The sequence below is a fragment of the Cryptomeria japonica genome, chromosome 6, assembly GCF_030272615.1.
Source record: "Cryptomeria japonica chromosome 6, Sugi_1.0, whole genome shotgun sequence".
NCBI classification, from domain to species: Eukaryota; Viridiplantae; Streptophyta; class Pinopsida; order Cupressales; family Cupressaceae; genus Cryptomeria; species Cryptomeria japonica.
The window spans coordinates 446514773-446534217 of NC_081410.1; the positions used below are offsets into that span (position 1 = coordinate 446514773).

Below are 19445 nucleotides of genomic sequence, written 5' to 3' on the forward strand. Positions count from 1 at the left end.
TCTATACTCAAGTGAATCTTGTGGATAGCTTGGTGTATTGCTAGCACTTGGATTTGGTGGCGTAGCAAAATTGTTCAGAGGAACGGAAGTAGTTAAAGGCTCTTGATTCCTCTGATTCCTCTGATAAACTCAAGGCTCTTGATTCCTAACGATTGATGAAACACTTCTTTAATTCCTTCAACTAAAACACTATTATTCAATGGTGGGAAATAATAGTCTGGATCCTCAATAGGTCCATTGGCTAAAGCAGGTGGGAACTGAGAATTAGGCCGAACCATAGGTCCATTCGCTGATTCTGGAGGAAATCTCCCACCTTGTTCGCACATTAAACTTTCTTCATAAACTGGAGGAAACTTGAAATCCTCAATTATTAACGCTTGGTCATATCTTGTAGTCGGGACAATTTCATACCCCGTTGTTGGAATGCTTTCTGATACTTCATTATTTCACACTTCCTGCAGGAAAATGTCAACAACCACCTTAAATTCGGGACAATGCAACTCTGAATGCTGACTAGTGTTGTGTAATCTGCACCAATTTGATAAGGCAGCCTCTACGAGGAAGACTCTATCAGTCGGTCGACTTTACGAAGCTAGCGGATTGTCAAGGGGTGACGGCACATTTCCATTGTTGGGCACAATATTCCACGTTCTCTTTTGATAGCTCTGATTATTGCCACGATATCCTTGATTATTCTGATTGTTGTTCTGATAATTTTGATTGTTACTTTGGTAACCTTGATTGTTGTTTTGATTACCACCTTGATAATTTCTATGCTACTATAGAGCTGATTGTTCTGGTTCCTCAAATGAGTAACCTCTGTAGATAATTTCTTTACTTGGTCTATTAACTCTTTCATTTCTTCTTTCTCCAATTGTGTCCTTGTGGATGTCACAGCATTTTGCAGGTACACTGGATGCGTTTGCGGAGCTTGAAAAATGGGTGCTCCAAGATGGAGTACCAACTGATTTGATGGCTGAGCAACTGGATACATCGGTTGTGGAACTTGATTCATTATTGGCGTATGATGCACCAAAGCTTGGCTTAAATTCTGAATTTGATTTGCGGCCGCGGGCGACCCCAAATTGAGCAAAGGTCCACTAAGATTCTAACATAATATTTTACTAACTTCTATCGCCTTCGCATATGCTTCGTTCAAATTTGCTGGAGAGGGATGAGTTCGCACAAACATAGCTGTAAGTGGATCTAGACCATGATAATATATCTCTCGAGCATTTGGAATAAGATAAGGAGTCTGCAACCTTGTGTAATCTTTCTGGAATCGGTTGTTGAATGAATTGATAGGTTCATTCTCTTGTCTTTTGCACTCAACAAACTATCTATGCAACTCCGATGGGGAAATTTGGATTCCAAACTTTCCAATGAATGTCTCCTTCAATTCCTCCCATGAGGTGATGGATCCTGCAAGTAAATGGATGAACCAATGATACGCTTCTTCTCCTAAGGAATAGGAAAAAAGCTTGCAAGCAACATCTCCATACTCAATTGGTCTTCAAACATCTTGATGTGATCTTCCGTCATCCAACTTGAGTCACTAGCATTGTACTTCGAACAGAAATTCTCCAGATTCTTCGGCATTTCATGAATGTCATTGAAAGCGGGTGGTGACGGGTTGCTAACCAACCAAGTAGCACCGTTTGGAGGTGGTCCTTGATTCTCGGCCATCTCTTGGTCTTCTTGTCGAAACTGTTGATCTTCCTCTTGATTTCGATCTGGAGGATCTGGAAAAGTATTGTCTTCTCTCAGCACGTCCCTTTGATTGAATAATCTATCTCTATCTGCTATATCTGAACTCGGCGAAGTCTCCCGCCTTCCAAGTCTAGATCTGCAAGGAGTCCTCAACTCACAATGTCTTCGATCTCCAGGAGTAGATCTTAGAATTCTCTGAAGTCTCTTGGGTGAGAAGGAATTGATGCGATCTAGCGTGATCTATCTAGGATCAATCCGGACTTGTTTTAATCTTTGAGCAAGTAAATCTCTTTCAATCTGCTCTTCAATTTGTTCGTCAATTCATTCAGCTATCTCTTCTTCTTCGTCCAAGATAAGAGAAACTCCGATGTATTGTGGTGCACTTGTTTTCACTTCCCAGGAAAAGTTGTTCAAACTACATATAATCTTTCTTTCGTCTCCCAAGTTCGGTTGCTTGAACTCAAGTTCGTCCAATTCAAGCTCGTTCGTTCTATCAAGATCAGGTAGCACCATGGTATTTCATACTAACTTGAAATCTTCAACAGGTTAAATTTCTTTCAGGCTGATTGGTAGACAAGTTCTCATTATCAACTGCTCTAGGAACAATGATAATCGGAGGCAAGTTTCCCAACTGCTCTTCTTTGTCTATCACTTTTCTCACTTGTCTGAATTCAGCGTGACTACATTGGTTTCTCCAAGCAAGAGTGTTGAATTGTGAAGTGATATCTCTTTGTTCACCTTGGATAAGTTCTTCTTCAGGCAACACCATTTCGGAACATAATCTTCGAATGATTGCAAACAATGTTGAGCGCGAAATATGAATTGATAGAATCTGCAGTCTAACTGCTCACAGCATGATAATGCTCAACCCTCCTTCTAGCGCCAATTCTTTGTTGATGTGTGTTTTAGGCACATAACATTACAGAATAAATTACCAAGATAATTTACCCTCTCTTGAACAAAATCACCTCAGATGCTAAGAATGAGATCAACTAAAATGATTCCAAGGTTTCTACATGTCAGGTCTTGACAAGTGGGTAACTCAATGGTCGATGTGAATTGTTGTGTTTCACTTGGGGACTTACAAAAATGTTTGGATTATCATGAATGATGCGGAATAGCTGTGCTGACAACTTAAGATTTATCAATATGGCTCTGGAATTTTATTCTTACTAAAAAAATGGGCTAAAGGAATAAGGTTCAGGAAATCTATTCTAAGCCTAGGAATGTAGGAAATGATGAACGGATCTAGTGCAATCAAACTAGGCAAGGTCTCACAATCAGGTATTGACACAAGCTTAGTGCAATCGTCTAAGGTATACTTAAAGATTTTTAGGCTATCACCATCAAACGTTGACAGCATCCAAGTTGATGCTTCTCCAGGGATGCATAATAGTTGAAGTTAAGCTTACTTGAATTCCAGTTGACCACACAAGGCGCACTTACCAATGGCAAGAGGGTAGTGGTATGGATTAAGGATTCCACATAAATGAACTCAACAAATCTTCCACTCAATCTAACATACATGAAAATATATTCTAGTCTAAATTATAATCTAACTTGGAGGAATTGAGAACTATGAATGCAAATACAACACTTGAAGAGCAAAATCACCAACAATTGAACAATGATTAGGATTCAAATAGCTATAGCATATACGAACAATTCTACAAAAACTCTCCCTTACAAATGAGAGACAAGGAGGCATATATAAAGTCTCTTACAAAATGGATGGCCTAGATTGATCTAAGATCAACGACCGAGATCATGCCAACAAAACCCTAAAATTGCCCTAATTAGGGTTACATCAAAAATGGTGCCACCAACATATGGCCCAACGAAAAGATACCTAGTCATCAATTAGGGAATCTTCTAGAAGATTCCTCCTTGCATCTCTCTCTCTCTCCTAGCATACTCCTAGAATCTAGCCAATACTAAATCTAACTCCTCCATAGAAATGCTAGGCAAGGTATCCTACTGTAAATCAATCACGTCCAGTGAATCCAAGCAAGCATTCAAAGTATTCTCCCATTCTGGCATGAGCTTCTGCGAACTATGAACATGAATCAACAAAGAGACCAAGTCATCTATCTGACTCTTCTTCAAAGAATCCAACTAGCAAACATACATAAATTTCATCTTGTCTCTTAATTCGGCTAAGTGTAAACCACTAGCATCACTAACATCAACACCCATTAATTCCTCAATCGAGGCAAGGATCTTCATCTGAATGTCTTGAATTAATCCTTCCATCTCCATACAACTTGATTGGGCATTCTCATAAGTTGATTTCTTCACGGCTAATAAACAATACCAGCCATGGAAATCACATCTGTCTCCACTGTGCATAATGTTCTCGCTAACCAAGGTGGAATTAAGAATCTTCTTCAAAGCCTGAAGGCGTGTAATAGTCTTGCCTTGGACAGGCCGGAATTCTTCCCAAACTCCCTCCAAATACTGGATTCTGAATACGAGCCCTGTTGTCCTTTCATATGCATGGACAAACTAAGTAACGAAATCATCTGCCTGGTTTCTTGTGCTCTCAATCCACTTTTCCACCTCCGAGTGTGTACCTCTCGCCACCTCAGTGTGAATGTATTCCATTGTCAACTGCAACAGGGGAAATAAGGGTGGGATTTCCACGCCTTGTCCGTGCAATATACTCTTTGAGTCTAATGTTTTCTTCTTTGTACCTTCCTTTTCCACAACCTCTCTATCTAACCTTGCATCAATTGCCTTGAGATTTCCACCAACCTCATGAAATTCCTACTTTTTGGATGTACGACCAAGGGCAACTGAAGTGATCTAGAAATCCATAGGGGTAGCCATGTCAGCTGTTACGCATGCAATAGGAACAACAATCTATGCAATCCGCATTCCTGTCTCATCTATAGCTATGAGCGACAAAATCTCTGCTCTGTTGGGCTCCTTCTCCTTAGCACTCCTAGCTAGGTAGTCATCAATGTCGTCAATAGGTTGTACCTCTATCATTTGTTTACTTTTCTCCATACTTCTCATCAGCCATTCAGGAATAGCGACCATCTCCATACCATCATCGAGACATATTTCTCAATCAAGTCCTCTCAATGCCGAGATAGCATCATCATTATCATCAAGATTATTCTTGGTCCAATCATATACCTCATTTCCCAGATTAACTTCCAAAAGGACAATAGGGGATTCCAGCTGATCATTATTATCGTTTGGAGGTGCAGATGTCGAAGTGGCATGGAACTCCTGAATATTCTCTGGTAGTATCATTGTGTTGGAACACTGCTGAGTCTCCTTGTTCCATTCTGTTACTTCAATCACTTCGATTGATGAGACATTGGAAGGGGGTGAAGGAATGATAGGTGGAATGATAGTCTTTTGTTTCTTCTTCGTCTCACCAATCTTCTTCCCTCTGGCCTTGACTTCTCCTGGCGTGTTCTTCCTTCTCTTGGGAGCTTGACTCTCTTCTTCTGCAGGAATCCTGACATCACTGATAGTCCTCTGATCATCCTCGGAAGTAGACTTTTCCGGCTTCATCCTTTCATAAGTGAAGGGAACACCCATGTCAACTAACTTATTCATCTGTATATCCACCAATAGGCAGGAGAAATTCAAGACCTCTCTCATCAATATATTCAGGTCAATCTCCTCTGACTCTGACCAATTTGGCAATAGGATTGCCTTCTTCATTTCACTCTCATATTGTGGATGTGTATGATCTCTATCATCTAATACTTGATCAGGAATGAGGAAAAGTCCACATTTCCTCATGAAATCCACTGACATTCTGGACCACATTCTTCTCTTCACTGCTTGCTCGTCTATCAGGTTAGCCCAATAATCTTCTATGTCAATTTTGTGAGTGAACTTTTCTCCCCTGATCCTTCCGACCTTCTTGTATAGATCAAATCTTTCTCTTTTCTTGTATGTCGCAAATCGGTAGAATGCAAGCTCCTCACTCGCAGTGCTGGCGGCTATGGCGGACTGGCAAACCTCTGACGTCTTCCCAACTAAAATAGGGAATGTCATTCATGTCCTATGCTTCTCTCTCTGAATAACATCGAACTCTAGAAGTTGTCTTACCACTTCCAACAATATCATTTTGTCAGTTGGATACTAGGAAGTCTGAAGGGTTCAGATTGAAACCCATGAATCCTAAGGTATGTGAAAATGGGAAACTGTATATACCACGATCCATATTTTTCTATTAACTCTGTTGCCTCCTTCGACAATCTTCTATGGATTCCGCCTTGCAGAATTCGTGTGATGTACATAGTGAATGCATCATTCAGTCTCTTATAGTCTTCGATTTTATATATGTTCAGCTGGGGGTAGCACTCATGACTCTTGAATTGTCCTTACCCATTCTCAACTTCACCTTTGCATATTAATCCTCTGTATGAAACAAACCGTGCAAGCAGGTATAACAGGTAAGAAGTTATCGCGAATGACATGGACCGCTCTACATTCCTCAGCTGAAAATCCAGGTTGTCAATTATAATCTTGAAACAATTTACTAGTGTCCCTCTAAAACAATCCTGGATGAAGTAGAACATCCATCCATCAAATATTGCTCCCTGTAGCATCCCCATCACTCTGTTGAGTACGAATATCAAATCACTATACTCCTTAAAATCTATGCACATGAGTTTCTTGGAAGCCTTGGAATGATGACACCTAGGCTCAATCATCCACTCTTTGTTAATCAAATTCTTGCATACAACCATCGTCATTGTGTACTTTTCTACATATTCATCCTTGGTCACATTTTTCATGTTTGTTCCTTATGGAATTTCGAACACCTCTGCAATAGCATTCTCAGCAAGGTAGGCGATGACAACACCCTTAGGAGTCTTGATCATTCTTGTGAGTGGATAGTAACATCGTGCACACTCCAAGATAAGCTCACTGCACTATATGGATTGTGGAAATCCAGCGGCATGGAAAATGCCACTCTTCATAATGTTCGCATATGCTGGGGAAGAAACTTGATCTCTGACTCCAAACATCCGACACTGCATCTGGTCGAAGTCTAGGAAATGCATGTTTGTATCAGTAATCTCCATCCATCGAGATGAAATCTTAAGCTCTGGATAAAATCCAGTCTCCAGCATTTTCAATAGTTCTTTCCTTTCCTTATATCCAGACTTTGACATTGCACCTGTACGAAGCTCTAAATTAGTCTTAGAAAAATAAATAATGTTCTTAATAAAATTCCTGACTTTCTAAAGATTTTAGCTAATTTAGAGCATGGAGTCAGGAAAATAATCCATACATTTGATAAATTTTAATAATTATGTTCAAAGTGTGACAACACTAAGGCATTGAAGCCTTCCATAAAATTCATGAATACATCCTTATGCTTAGAAAATATGCAAGCTAAAATGCAAAGGAGTATACCAGATTAATGATGACTAAGGAAAGGTGTGAAAGGTTGTGTTTTCACACAATGTATGTCTGAAGACACCTTCCATAGTCAATAATGGAGGTCAGAAAATTCTGAAGACAACCTGAAAATCAGACTTTTAAAACATGTTGCAATCTTCAAAAATGTGCATAAACTTGATAAAATCAGTTCATACGATGAAAATAATCATATTCAGGAATGTAAGTGTGCCCGGTAAAAGATTAATTTCTAAGAACAAATCTGAAAATTGATTACTTCAGACTTACCAGCACCTTGCAGAGTACTTAAAAATCCCTGAAAATGATGAAAAATGGCTAAGGAATCATCTCCAAACAAAATCGTCAAAATGGTTAGGTGGCTGGAAATGAAAATTTCTGAAGACAACCTCCTAACAATGGAGTTTTCAGACCTACAACAGTAATGAGATGGTTCTGAAAATGCACAGAAAACTCCACAAAGTACCTCCAAATGCAAATCGCCTAAGTTGGAATTGGCTAGGCAATAAAAACTTAAGTTTGAAAATTAATGGAGGTCAAAATCTGAAGCAAACCTCAGATCTGAAGCAGGTTGGAGATGATGGCAGCCACCAACAATGCATGAAAATCACCAAAATGTGGCACAAGACACCTCTCCAAGAAAAATCGAAATTTTCCTAACTATGGCACCAAAGTGGAATTCTGAAAAATGTTATCAATGGCAGCTTAGATCTGCAGTAGCAAGGATGGCAGCAATCTAGAAAATCGCCCAAGTCGGAATTGGATACCCCAAACACAAAAAAAAAAAAAGCCTTCCCTAGCAAAATCGAATTTCACCAAAAAATCGCCATTTTTTGCAAAAATCATGGCACTTGATCCACAATGGCAGCAAGGCGCCCAGCTGGAAAATGAATGGAATGACAATGGCAGCCAACAAAGTCTTCAATCACCTTACTTCAATCACTTAGCCAACAATTCGCCAACTATGGAAAAATTGCCTTTCAGGGATACTCCTGGCAGATTTTAATAATAAAATAATGCTAAGGCTCCTCTCTTATACTTGTTCTTACCTCTTACTTTCATCACACAAGCAATGTGGGATAAAATGTTTGCTTAAATACTTGCTTGGTGAAAACCTAACTTGCTTCTAGAAGGTTCAAATATTAAATGATTATTGCAAGTTATTAAATTTTGTTTTTAAAATTTTAAATAATCATTAATCATTATTTAAAAGCAATTAAATGGGGTTTATTTATTAAAATATTGCAATTTAAATCAAAATTAAGCCTCCAGGGGAAAATCGACTTGGGTTGGGATTGAAAAATCCCTTTAAAAATAATTAAAATTGCCAAAAATTCCCCATAAGGGAAAATTGATCCTAGCTTGGATAAAAATCCATGCATAAATTCATCAAAAATGCACACAAAACTCCCCAGGGGAAAATCGATGGCAGTCTGGATTAAAAAATCCTCTCTCCAAACTCACTTAACTTGGAAAAATCCTTTCGAGTGGAATTTCGACCTTAGTCTGGATGAAAATCTGGACTCAAAACTCTTCAAAATACTCCCAGTGGAAAATCGATCTCTGTCTCGATGAAAATTCGGACAAAAATCCTTACAAAAATGCTCTCAGGGAAAATCGATCTCTGTTTGGATGAAAATCCGAACAAAAATCCGCAGTTAGTTGTCACAAAAATCCTGGTGGAATATTGACCCAGGCATGGAATCATCCTCAACGTTGTCCGCACTCCAGTCCGTACTCCTGGTGGAAAATTGATGGTCGTCTAGATAATTCCTGACACTTAGCCAAATTTTAGCACTCCCAGGGGAAAATCGATTTGGGTATGGATAAACAGTGGGGGAAAATAGTAGCCAGTATGGATTTCAAGGGAAACCCATGTGTAGTATGGATTTTGAGTGGGGGAATGGGTTGGGTAGTCTAGAATGTGAGGGGAAAAGCACCTCTAGCATGGAATTTGACCCTTTAACCCTAGGAATGTGGATTTCCCTTAGGATTTTATCAATTTAACCACTCAAAATCACTTAGAAACTTTAAATTTAAACAATTTTCCAAAAATATGAGCAAAACGCTGGGAAGATATTGGAATAAAGTGCAAAATCATCATAAATAATACCTTAAATATTGGAATAAAGTGCAAAATCATCATAAATAATACCTTAGGAGCGAGAAAACAACTCCAAAAGGTCTAGCAATACCTTGGCACTTTAAAATCACTGATGTGCGTGTTTAAAAACACGTTAACACTCAATAGGTCTACACTTAGAAAAAACTTAGGATCATTAAAATATCAACGTTTGCAACATGATCCTATAACTTCAAAAACCTTAGACAGCACTAGGCATGATCAAAACTCTGATACTCGGGCACGGTAAACGCAAAATTGCCCACTAAGGAGCCAAAACTCTAACTTAACAATGCAGAATGCCGGCAAAGAGGGGGTCCCCGTTAGCAATGGGGCGATGTGTGAAAAGCTCACAACAGGACCCCTTCTTTTTTGCTTTCTAGGGTTAGTTCAGTTTGCTTGGTTGTCTGGTCTTGGCTTTTAGCCTTTGTATTGGAGAGTTGCCAGGGGGATCACTAGGATAGCAAGGTTTGTTTGAATTCAAATTGGTTAGTAGATGGTTCAGGTCAAGGTCTCTTTGAAAGCCTTCTCTAGGCCAGGCCTTTGCTCTTGTTTCTAGGTTATGTCTTGATCGAGTTTGAGGAAGTCTTTATATCCTGTTAGGGTGGCCTTGCCTTTAAGATCTAGGGTATTTAGTCAAGGAAGTGATGAGGAAGTTGAGTAAATTTCCTTTGAAGCCTCTTTTGCTCCCTGTCTAGACCTCAAAGCTTGCCCCTACATCTTGACTGAGTGAAGAATGACCTATTTTTGCCTTGTGATCAAGTTGGAATGAGTTAAAATAAGGAAATTGAGCCTAAAAGACATTTCGCTCCTGACCCATCCAAAGGGTCCAGAGCGAAATTCTTGGATAGGTCTTGTCCTTCCAAAGGTACCTAGGCGAAATGGCTAAGATGTCCTTGTAATCCAAATTTTTTGAGCCAGGAACTTCTTTAAGGTGAGAGCAACATGAATGAGGGAGAGGTTTGAGTGTATGGGTAGTATCTAAGGCTAATTCCTCAATTTCGCTCCAGACCCTTCCAAAGGGTCCAAAGCAAATTTCCTCAAACCTCCCTTCCTGGTCCTAATTTGCATCAAAAAACCTTGTCTGTATGACGTATGAATAGAGAATTGATGTGTGAAACATAGTGAAGAGGGGAAAAGTGAGGAATTTGTGCAAAAAGAAAAATTTTGCTCCGGACCCTTCCCAAAAGACTTATTTCTTCACTAAGGACATTGAATGGTGGCAGAGAAAAGGATCAAAGATCAAGTCTAAAGCAAAGATGGGTGAAAAAGGATGAGAATTGAGCCTAATTGAGCAATTTCGTTCCTGACCATTCCAAAGGGTCCAAAGGGAATTTCTCAATGAAGCATTATACCTTGCTCCAACCTACAAACTAACTCATTCCCAAGCATTTCTTCAAGGCAAAAGGATTGTTTTTGATGATTAAGGGATGAGAAATGAAGTTTTGTGAAGGAAGATCAAGCAAAATGCAAATTTCACTTTTGAGCCTTCCAAAGGGTCCAGAGCGAAATCCTTAACTAGACTCTCTATTTTGCCTAATGCACTAAGAGGACCTTGTTTTTAGCTAAATAGATGGTGAATTGACTTGATTATGGTAGAAGGAGGTTTGACAAGTTAAATTCAAGGCAAAGAAAGGAGAAAAGAGGTGTGAAATGAGCCTAAGGAAGAATTTCACTCATGACCCTTCCAAAGGGTCCAGAGCAAAATTCCAAAAACCTCCTTTTTGCTCCCAATTTTGTATCAAGCCTAGTGTTGATTGAGGTGGATTGAACTTAGAGGCATCCTTAGGCATGTATTTGAGTAAGTGGTGGTCACAAAATGTGAAGAATTTGTCCTAAAATGCAAATTTCGCTCCTAACCCTTCCAAAGGGTCCAGAGCGAAATTTCCTATAACCCCTATTTGCTCCTTGTTGAGACCAAGATCTTGATTTATAAGGCATGGTTGGGAAAGAATTGATATGTACTTGTCCTTGAAAGGTGATTTAAGGCAATGAAGTGATATAATTGAAGCTAAATCACCAATTTTGCTCCTGACCCTTCCAAAGGGTCCATAGCAAAATTCCTTATAGGTCATGTCCTTGGCCAAGGTCCAAAGCGAAATTTTTTAAAGCACTATTTTGCTCCTTGTTTGAAGCCTAGATTTTGTCCCTATGGCGTAAGATTGATGTATTCTTGCTTTAAGAAGAGATTTGAAGCAAAGAAATGATGAAAATTGAACTAAAATGCAAATTTCGCTACTGACCCTTCCAAAGGGTCCACAGCAAAATTCCTAGGAGATCTAAAGTTTTGACTAAGTCCTTGAGCAAAACAATTTGTCCAATTTCGCTCCTAACCCTTCCAGAGGGTCCAGAGTGAATCTCATTATAGGTCTTGTCCCTGGAGAGGATCCAGAGCAAATCTCATTATAGGTCCTGTCCTTGGAAAGGATCCAAAGCGAAATTAATCCTAATGCCTTCTTTTTGATGATTTAAGGTAAAAAATGTCATGTTAGAACAAATATATCATGAAGGGTCAGTAGCGAAATTCCTAGGAGATCTAAAGTTTTGACTAAGTCCTTGAGCAAAACAATTTGTCCAATTTCGCTCCTAACCCTTCCAGAGGGTCCAGAGTGAATCTCATTATAGGTCTTGTCCCTGGAGAGGATCCAGAGCAAATCTCATTATAGGTCCTGTCCTTGGAAAGGATCCAGAGCGAAATTAATCCTAATGCCTTCTTTTTGATGATTTAAGGTAAAAAATGTCATGTTAGAACAAATATATCATGTATACTTAATCATCATTTGTTTCTTTTGCAGATTAATAAAATCAAGATGGAGGAGGATCAGGCCAGGACAAGGAAGACCTATTCAAGTTTCATCATCACTAAGGACGCCTTGGATGCATGAGAAGGTACTCAAGGTGCTACTGAATTGAAGGACTTTGAATGATCAACAATTGCAAGCAATGTGTTAGAACTATCCTCAAAGAGATCACAGGATGACAGAGAAGAAGGATCTTGTAAGCATTTCAAGGCGAAGTGGGCTATTAAGGAGTGATATGACCATAAGGAGGCTTCATCAAACATATGAGAGTCAAGGGGTTACATCATCCATCAAGTACACCAAGGACAGAAGAAGATCAACCAAGCATAAACGCAAGCAAAGTGGGTCCCAATCATTGTTCCTCCAGTCAGATAGGTTCACCTCAGCATGTCCAGATTTAATGTACCTGACTCACCAGTGATGGCACAAACTTCGAGGCACCTACCCCTGTTTCCTATTGGTTCTCAAATATTGAATGTAATTTTATCATTGGCTAAGGGAGTTTGATGTAACAAACCCTAATTAGGGTTTTCATCTTGTAATCCTAGCCATTGAATTGTAAAGAGCTCCCTCTATAAAGCTTTGGCTCTTCATTTGTAAGGGTTAATAGTTAATAGTTGGTTAATAGTTAGGAGCTAAGAGTTAGTAGCTAGAATAGTGAATAGAATAGCAATAGAGTAGATTAGGAAGAGAAGGCAAGAAATTGATGCCTTGGTTGTAAAAAGACTCCATTTTCATTGAAGATATGGTGTAATGTGTTGTTTCTTTGCAATATGCATGGTCTCTTGTTGAATCTTCATTTTAGATGATAAATAATTAGATTGAATGAAGGAAGTTATTGAATGCAATCGAGTGGAATCCACTTAGTCCAAACCACTAGCCTCTTGCTGACTGTAAGTGTGCCCTGCATGGTCAACTGGCATAGAATGAACTTAATCTCGAATCGTTACACGTCTATTGGTCATGCATTAGCTTAAATGGTGATCAGTGTTTGACAGTGATGATTTGAATATATTTTAAGCATCCCCTAGAAGATCGCACTGAGTTTGTGTCGGATTGTTCAACCTGATGGTGAGACCCAACCTAGTAGGACTCCAACTAGTCATTCATCCATCTTCTCATATTCTAGGTCTTAAAGTAGACTTTTTGAGCCCTGTATCTTTTGATGTTTCTTTATCTTCCAGCTAGTAGATAGGACTTGAGTTTCAGCAAATTTAAACGCTCAGACAGTCGAATGTAAGTCCCCTTGTGATTCCAGCAAAATCATATCAAACCACAGAGCTTATCCACATGTAGAGAACCTACATACCAAAACCTTGGAGTTGCCTTGATTGATCCTTAGGCAAAATCTTCAGCATTCGGGGAAACTTTGTTCAAGAGAGGATAAGATACCTTGGTATTTTATTCTGTGTTCGCATGTGCATAAAAAACACATCAACAGTATTGAATGGAAAATATGAAGCACATATACCCTGATTTTAAATATTGCAGCTTCTGTCTATCTCTGCCACTATTTCTTTAAGTTTCCTTGTATATCACTGTGTTCTATTAACACCTGATACAATAGTGTGTACAGCATGTTTGATAGCTGCAATCTCATGTTCTCTCTCACTTCTCCAATTGTGCTCATATCAAAAATAATGGCTGACATAGAGTGCAACTATAACCCTGTTCGATTTACAAAAGAATAATGAAATCATTGAAAAAGTTAAAGATCCAGTAATGGATACTAATTAAACATGCTATGTTTAAAACTTGCTTATGGTGGAAAAACAATATGTGGAACTCTCCAAGGCTGTTCTGAATGTCAAACCCTTAGGCATACCATTATAAAAACAAATAAAAATGGATTCCGAAGACAAAAAATATTGCTCGAATTGCAATGTCATTCGTCATTCACAGTATCTGTGGATAAAGATATACCATCATACACATCTATTTTCTGACATGACAGCCCCTTCATATATGGGCAGAAACATTTGCTGTGCCTTATATTTAGCCAAGGACGAACACTCAAGAAAATTCCCAACCTTGGTACCACCCTATTCGTAATACCACTAAATCAATTTCTAATAAACTACATAGTAATTGTTACAGCCTCAATAGCAATTGTTTACAGATCCATATCCAAGTTGAGAAAGCAGCTCTGAATCTTGAAAATCTGAGAATGCTCCAACATGGAATTAGAACAATGCACTATACATTTAATTGAGACCCACTGGCCCTGAAACTGCATCTAAAAATAGAACTGGATTTAGGTCCAAGCAAACCAGAAGAGATGAGTTGCCACAAAATAAGTTATGAAAGTGAATTTTATAAAACAGAATATTAATTCTAGCTTAGTATTATAGAAAAAGAAGAAACAACTTACATTGAATTAATTGATTTAAAAACTAACAACCCTGTAAAACCCATTAATTGATTTATACCGACTGAAGGCCTTCTCTATTAATTTATTTGAAATATCCTCTCACATCGAAGTTTCCCAAGGTGTCCATATGATGGGTAGTAATATATCTTTATTCGGTGGCTCTTCATGACTTAAATTTGGCTAATAATTATCCATGCCTGACAATTCCATCCAAATTGTTTGAGTAAGAAAACACAAATGGTATGACATGAGAATTCATTGCTTATGGAAACCAAGATGTACAACAATGCATGCTTACTAACATTTATTTGTGAATAATAAACTTCAAATATGCATCTTTCTCAATGCCAATTGTAATTTTGTATTGCTTACCGCCCAGATTGATGGTGGATCCTTAAAGCTTTGGCTCCACTGGAAATCTGCAATTGCCGTAGTTAAAGCTCCATAGTCACTCGCAGCTTTAAGTAACAACTCTGAAAATTGCCGCTGCAAAACAAGATATAGACCAAAGACCATCCCTTAATTAGGCTGCCCGCTGGTCTTAATTAGAAAGATTTACTCATTAATTGACATTGCTGGTTTCTTTAAAAACCTCATTTAAACAAGCTAAGCACATATAGCATTTATGATAACACAAATATCAGCAATCTTTTACAAAATAAAATAATGGATGTTTCCATATTTATCTACCTGTTAGCTGCAATGTGATCCATTATCTAGTAATGAACAGATAAGTTATCAGATTTCCAATATGAATCTTAAATATTTCAAGAATCAACAAAGAAACCACAACAAACATTTACCAAAACACAAAATCCCTCAAATTTTCACAAATAAATAAGCCTTGCATATTAGTGGCCAAAAGAATACCAGATACTTTCTTTAGCGGATCACATGCCTGGTCCTACAAGGAACACTGGACTAAGCCAAACAACTGTTAAAGCAATGCCAAGTGTCTACAACATGTCTTATTAAATAGACAACAAAAAGGGCAGAAATATATTATTGAGTGGCCACAAACAACCAAAGCAAAACAGGGCTGTAAAGCACAACCAGATAAGAATCCATGAATGGCAGAATTCATAAAAATATCCGTCATATATTGAGAAAAAAAAAAACAGTACTAACCAATGGAATAAAAAGTGAGTTTACCAATAAATGGTAAATTAAATGAGCCTAAAAAACTAACAAGTTACAACAATATATCGTCCAAGCTACGAAACCACCCCAAAGAGCGAAGAAATGATTTCAGATAAATAAAGCATAGAAATGATTTCAGATACATAGAGCATAGAAATGATTTCTTTCCAAAGATTTGAATTCGAAATGATCTTGACTCTAGTAATGTAAGATTTGAATTCAAGATGTTCTGTTTGATTGTAGGGTTATCCTCAATCAAGCTTTCAGCTACAGGTTAAGGCACTATACTGTTAATTTTAAGCAATCAGATGTTAATCTTAAATAATCAGGTTACAACAGAACAGTAACAGCAATAAAAACACAGAACAAGACACACCCATACCCTGGGAAAACCTCCCTCTTTGAGGTGAAAAACCCAGCCACAAAGTACAATGTGTATTATCTCAAATGTAGGCAATTACAAGGCAAGTGTGCTTATCTCAGATTGCTGTTCAACCAGCAAGATAGCAGATCTGAATTCCTCTTTATATGATAATGGAGATTGCAGCCCTTATCATCAGCATCAAATTCACTCAAGGCAAGTCTTCATTAGCTTCGCAAGATCTTGATAGCATCACCTAACAGCCAGCCTTCACACAACGGATGATGAGCAAGTTTGCACGAGAAAGAGAGAGAGAGAGAGAGAGAGAGAGAGAGAGAGAGAGATCGCCAAATGTTGGAGAGCAGATTACGTGCGTTGACAGCCTTAAGAGTGATTCGCCTTGTATGTAAATTGATTGATTATGCTATGCAAATGACTTGCTTATATACTTGACTTGTGGTGTCAAGTCTCAAGTCGGCCTGCCTTGTTTATTTAATAATAAAATTATGTATATTGTCCAAATAGGTCTTGACCTATTAAGACGTTATTGCTTGATTGCCTTTACCACACGCTACATGAGTTTGGGCCCAGCCCAATTACATAATCGCTCAAAATACATATTGGGCCTACCCTATCTAAAAGTTACATTCAATATAGGACCACAAGTTACATCGCCCAATTAGGGTCAGACCAAATTACAAGTTACATTTATAGGGCCTGCCCTATCCACAAGTTACATTATATATAGGTCTTGCCCAAGCAAGACATAATTACAAGTTAATGTATTTGGGCCCAGCCCTAAGTTCGATTTACATAATGGATAATACATGTGTATTTTAATTGTCATTGACAACATTAAAATACAATAGATAGGTATCTGAGCTAGCTACTATTTCAACATATACCAGTAGGGGGCATCACACTCCTATTGGTGCTCTACAGGGAATTCCTCCATTCTCCCCTACCACCCTCACTTTGGCCATGCAAACTCAGTCACTAGCTCTTGTAGCCCCGACTCCATCTGTTCTCCCACCTGGGGCCCCCTTTGTAGGGCCAATGATGCCTTCTCCATCAGAGTTCATTCAGCATGCAACTTCCACTAAGCTTACTCGATCTCAAAAAGCATAGAAAAGAAAAGCAAAAGATTCTCAGAAGCCTGTTGAGCCTAGTATACAGATAGTCTACAACAAAGATCATGTGAATCTATTTTTCCTAGCCATGACACCTAATGTCATCAAACCAGCAGGAGAAATGCACCCAGAAGACTATGCAGTGCATGTCATTGGCATCAACTTAAAGCGGGCGCGGCCACAAGATAAAGTGGAGCTAATGGAGGAAACTCAGAGAGTGGTCTCATTTGATTACTTGAAGCGTACTCGACGATTAGATAAAGTTACAACTGAATTGGATGTGATTAAAGCCACGGTGGAGGGTTTGTAAAAATAAGAAAGGGCCAGAGAGGTAGAGAGGCAGAGATCTCTTGACTTCAGTCTACTGTGTCGCAAGAGAAAGTGGAGAAAGAAAGGCTCCAAAGTGCGTTGAACAACGTGGCAACCTAGTTGCAGGCAGAGCAAGCTGCAAAGGAAAAGTTAACCAAAGAGTTCCATGATAAGGAACAAGAGTTTTTCAAGATTTGGGCAGATTTCCCTGATGTGACTCAGATCCAAGCCCAACTGCAGACTACCATTAAAGAAAAGGATCAATATTATGAGTTGAATAGTACATAGGTTCTCCTTGTAGAGGAGAGAAGGGTAAAAGAGCAAACATTGCAGAAGCTACAAGACAATAAGGTCCACTTTGATAAGGAGCTTCAGGATCCAAGGCTAGCCTTGGAGAGTGAACACAGGAATCTCAATCAGATACAAGAAAAGTGCATGATGGAAGTACGGAGATCATAATGTTGCAACACCAAGTGTTTGATGCAGCTCAGAAGATGAAAGAGTTGTATGAGAAACTAGAGTCAAGAGAAGCAACGATCAACCTCCTCTCAAAGCCCTTCGCACTCCCTCTTGCTCCCCTTGCAGATTTTACCCCTACAATACAGAAGCTTTACATCTCTTATTGGGAGAAGGTGAAGCAATTCCTTCCAGTTTTGCAACCGGCCCTTAAGTTCTTAGCAGACGCCCAATCCCTATGCAAAGAAGCAAATAGCACTACAGATCGGGTCATACAGTCCACCGCACCTAAAGTTCCCGATTCTCATAAGCTAGTGAATTGGTTGTATATTGCCTCCGATTAGGAATTAGTTGCAGCAGTAATTGGAGATCACAGGGAAATGATTAAGAAAGCTAATGGATTCTTAAATTGCAATAGAGCGGCAGTGCAAGCCATGTCTAGTTTGACAACGCTAAAATCCTCAGCCACGCATATAAGGGAACGTTTTGAACGTTTCGTAAGTCTTAGCCTACTATCGCCTTTTCTTCCTGATGATTCAGTCATGAAAGTTGAGCAAGTCATGGACCTAATAGAACGATAGCAACAGGATCAATCATATCTCCAGGCTCTGAGCAACCATCCTGATACAAGTGAAGTTGAAGAATTGATCCACCCCCTAGCTCGGCTCTACACTATCTTTCAGTTAACCCATAATGAGCTAAGTGATTTGCCTTTCAAGGAAATCATTGAGTTGGATTAGAATTATCAAAGTTTGAAATCCCAAGTTCTACCTTCAAAGGATGATTGACTTTCGTTGCAGTAGGCTCTCAACCAACTCTCCCGAGAAATTGCATAAGCCTGGTCTGCAAGATCAGAAATTTTGGGTATTGACATCCCGCAAGCAGGATTTTCCTAGAAGTCGCCAAAAACTGTGGATTTTACTATCCACGTCGCTTCATCAAAAGGCTTCCCCTTTCCCTTATTGTCTAAGTCCACGGTTTTTCCTTCAATCGCATTATGTTTTGGTTGTATCTTGCACGCGCCCTCCACATGTTGGCGCGGTGCGTATTTTCGATGGCCTCTTCTTCCTCAATGCCACGAAGCCCCATTTGAGTGCCACATGGTGTTTTCTTTTCTTCTCCGCAAAGGTCTTGCTCACACTTTTGAAGAGACATATCTGTCACGACGTGTGACAGTTCTGCGGGAGATTATGAGGTTGCAGTTTGTCGAGAGCCGAGACTCCCTGTCCTGCCACCATGTGTGTTTCCAAAGCAATTGTCGGAAGCTCCACACATCCGGATGACAAAAAGCATGGCGTTTTGTCATAAGATTCAAGTGGTGTAATGAGTAGCCACAAACCATTTTTGGGGCGATGTTCCAGATGTGTCCAATAGTTTGTTGCAAAGGAACGATTGGGATTCCCTTTTTTAATCTGATTAACAAAAAGATGGACACAGTTGTGCCACGAAAAAAAAGCAGTCATCACTTTCACGAGATTTGATGTTCATAGAATGATGAATTGGTGCCAGCTAGTGTTTTACGAATATGCTTTCTTGTTTTCTTGGTTGTGGGCCGTTAGGCTAGCTCTATTTAATTTGAAATGTTTAGTAAGGAGGACTTCGGATCTTTTATTCAAGAAAAACAGATAGGAATTCTAGACAGAATTTTAGC

General features: G+C 39.0%; 1 protein-coding gene across 1 annotated transcript in view; it reads right to left on the reverse strand.

The window, feature by feature from the left end:
* Positions 1-19445, reverse strand: part of LOC131037514 (AUGMIN subunit 2) — a 158746-nt gene that overhangs the window by 40283 nt on the left and 99018 nt on the right. Inside the window, exon 5 of the mRNA XM_057969674.2 lies at positions 14771-14884. Coding sequence (XP_057825657.2) covers positions 14771-14884 — 114 coding nt within the window. The remainder of the gene's footprint in view (positions 1-14770; positions 14885-19445) is intronic.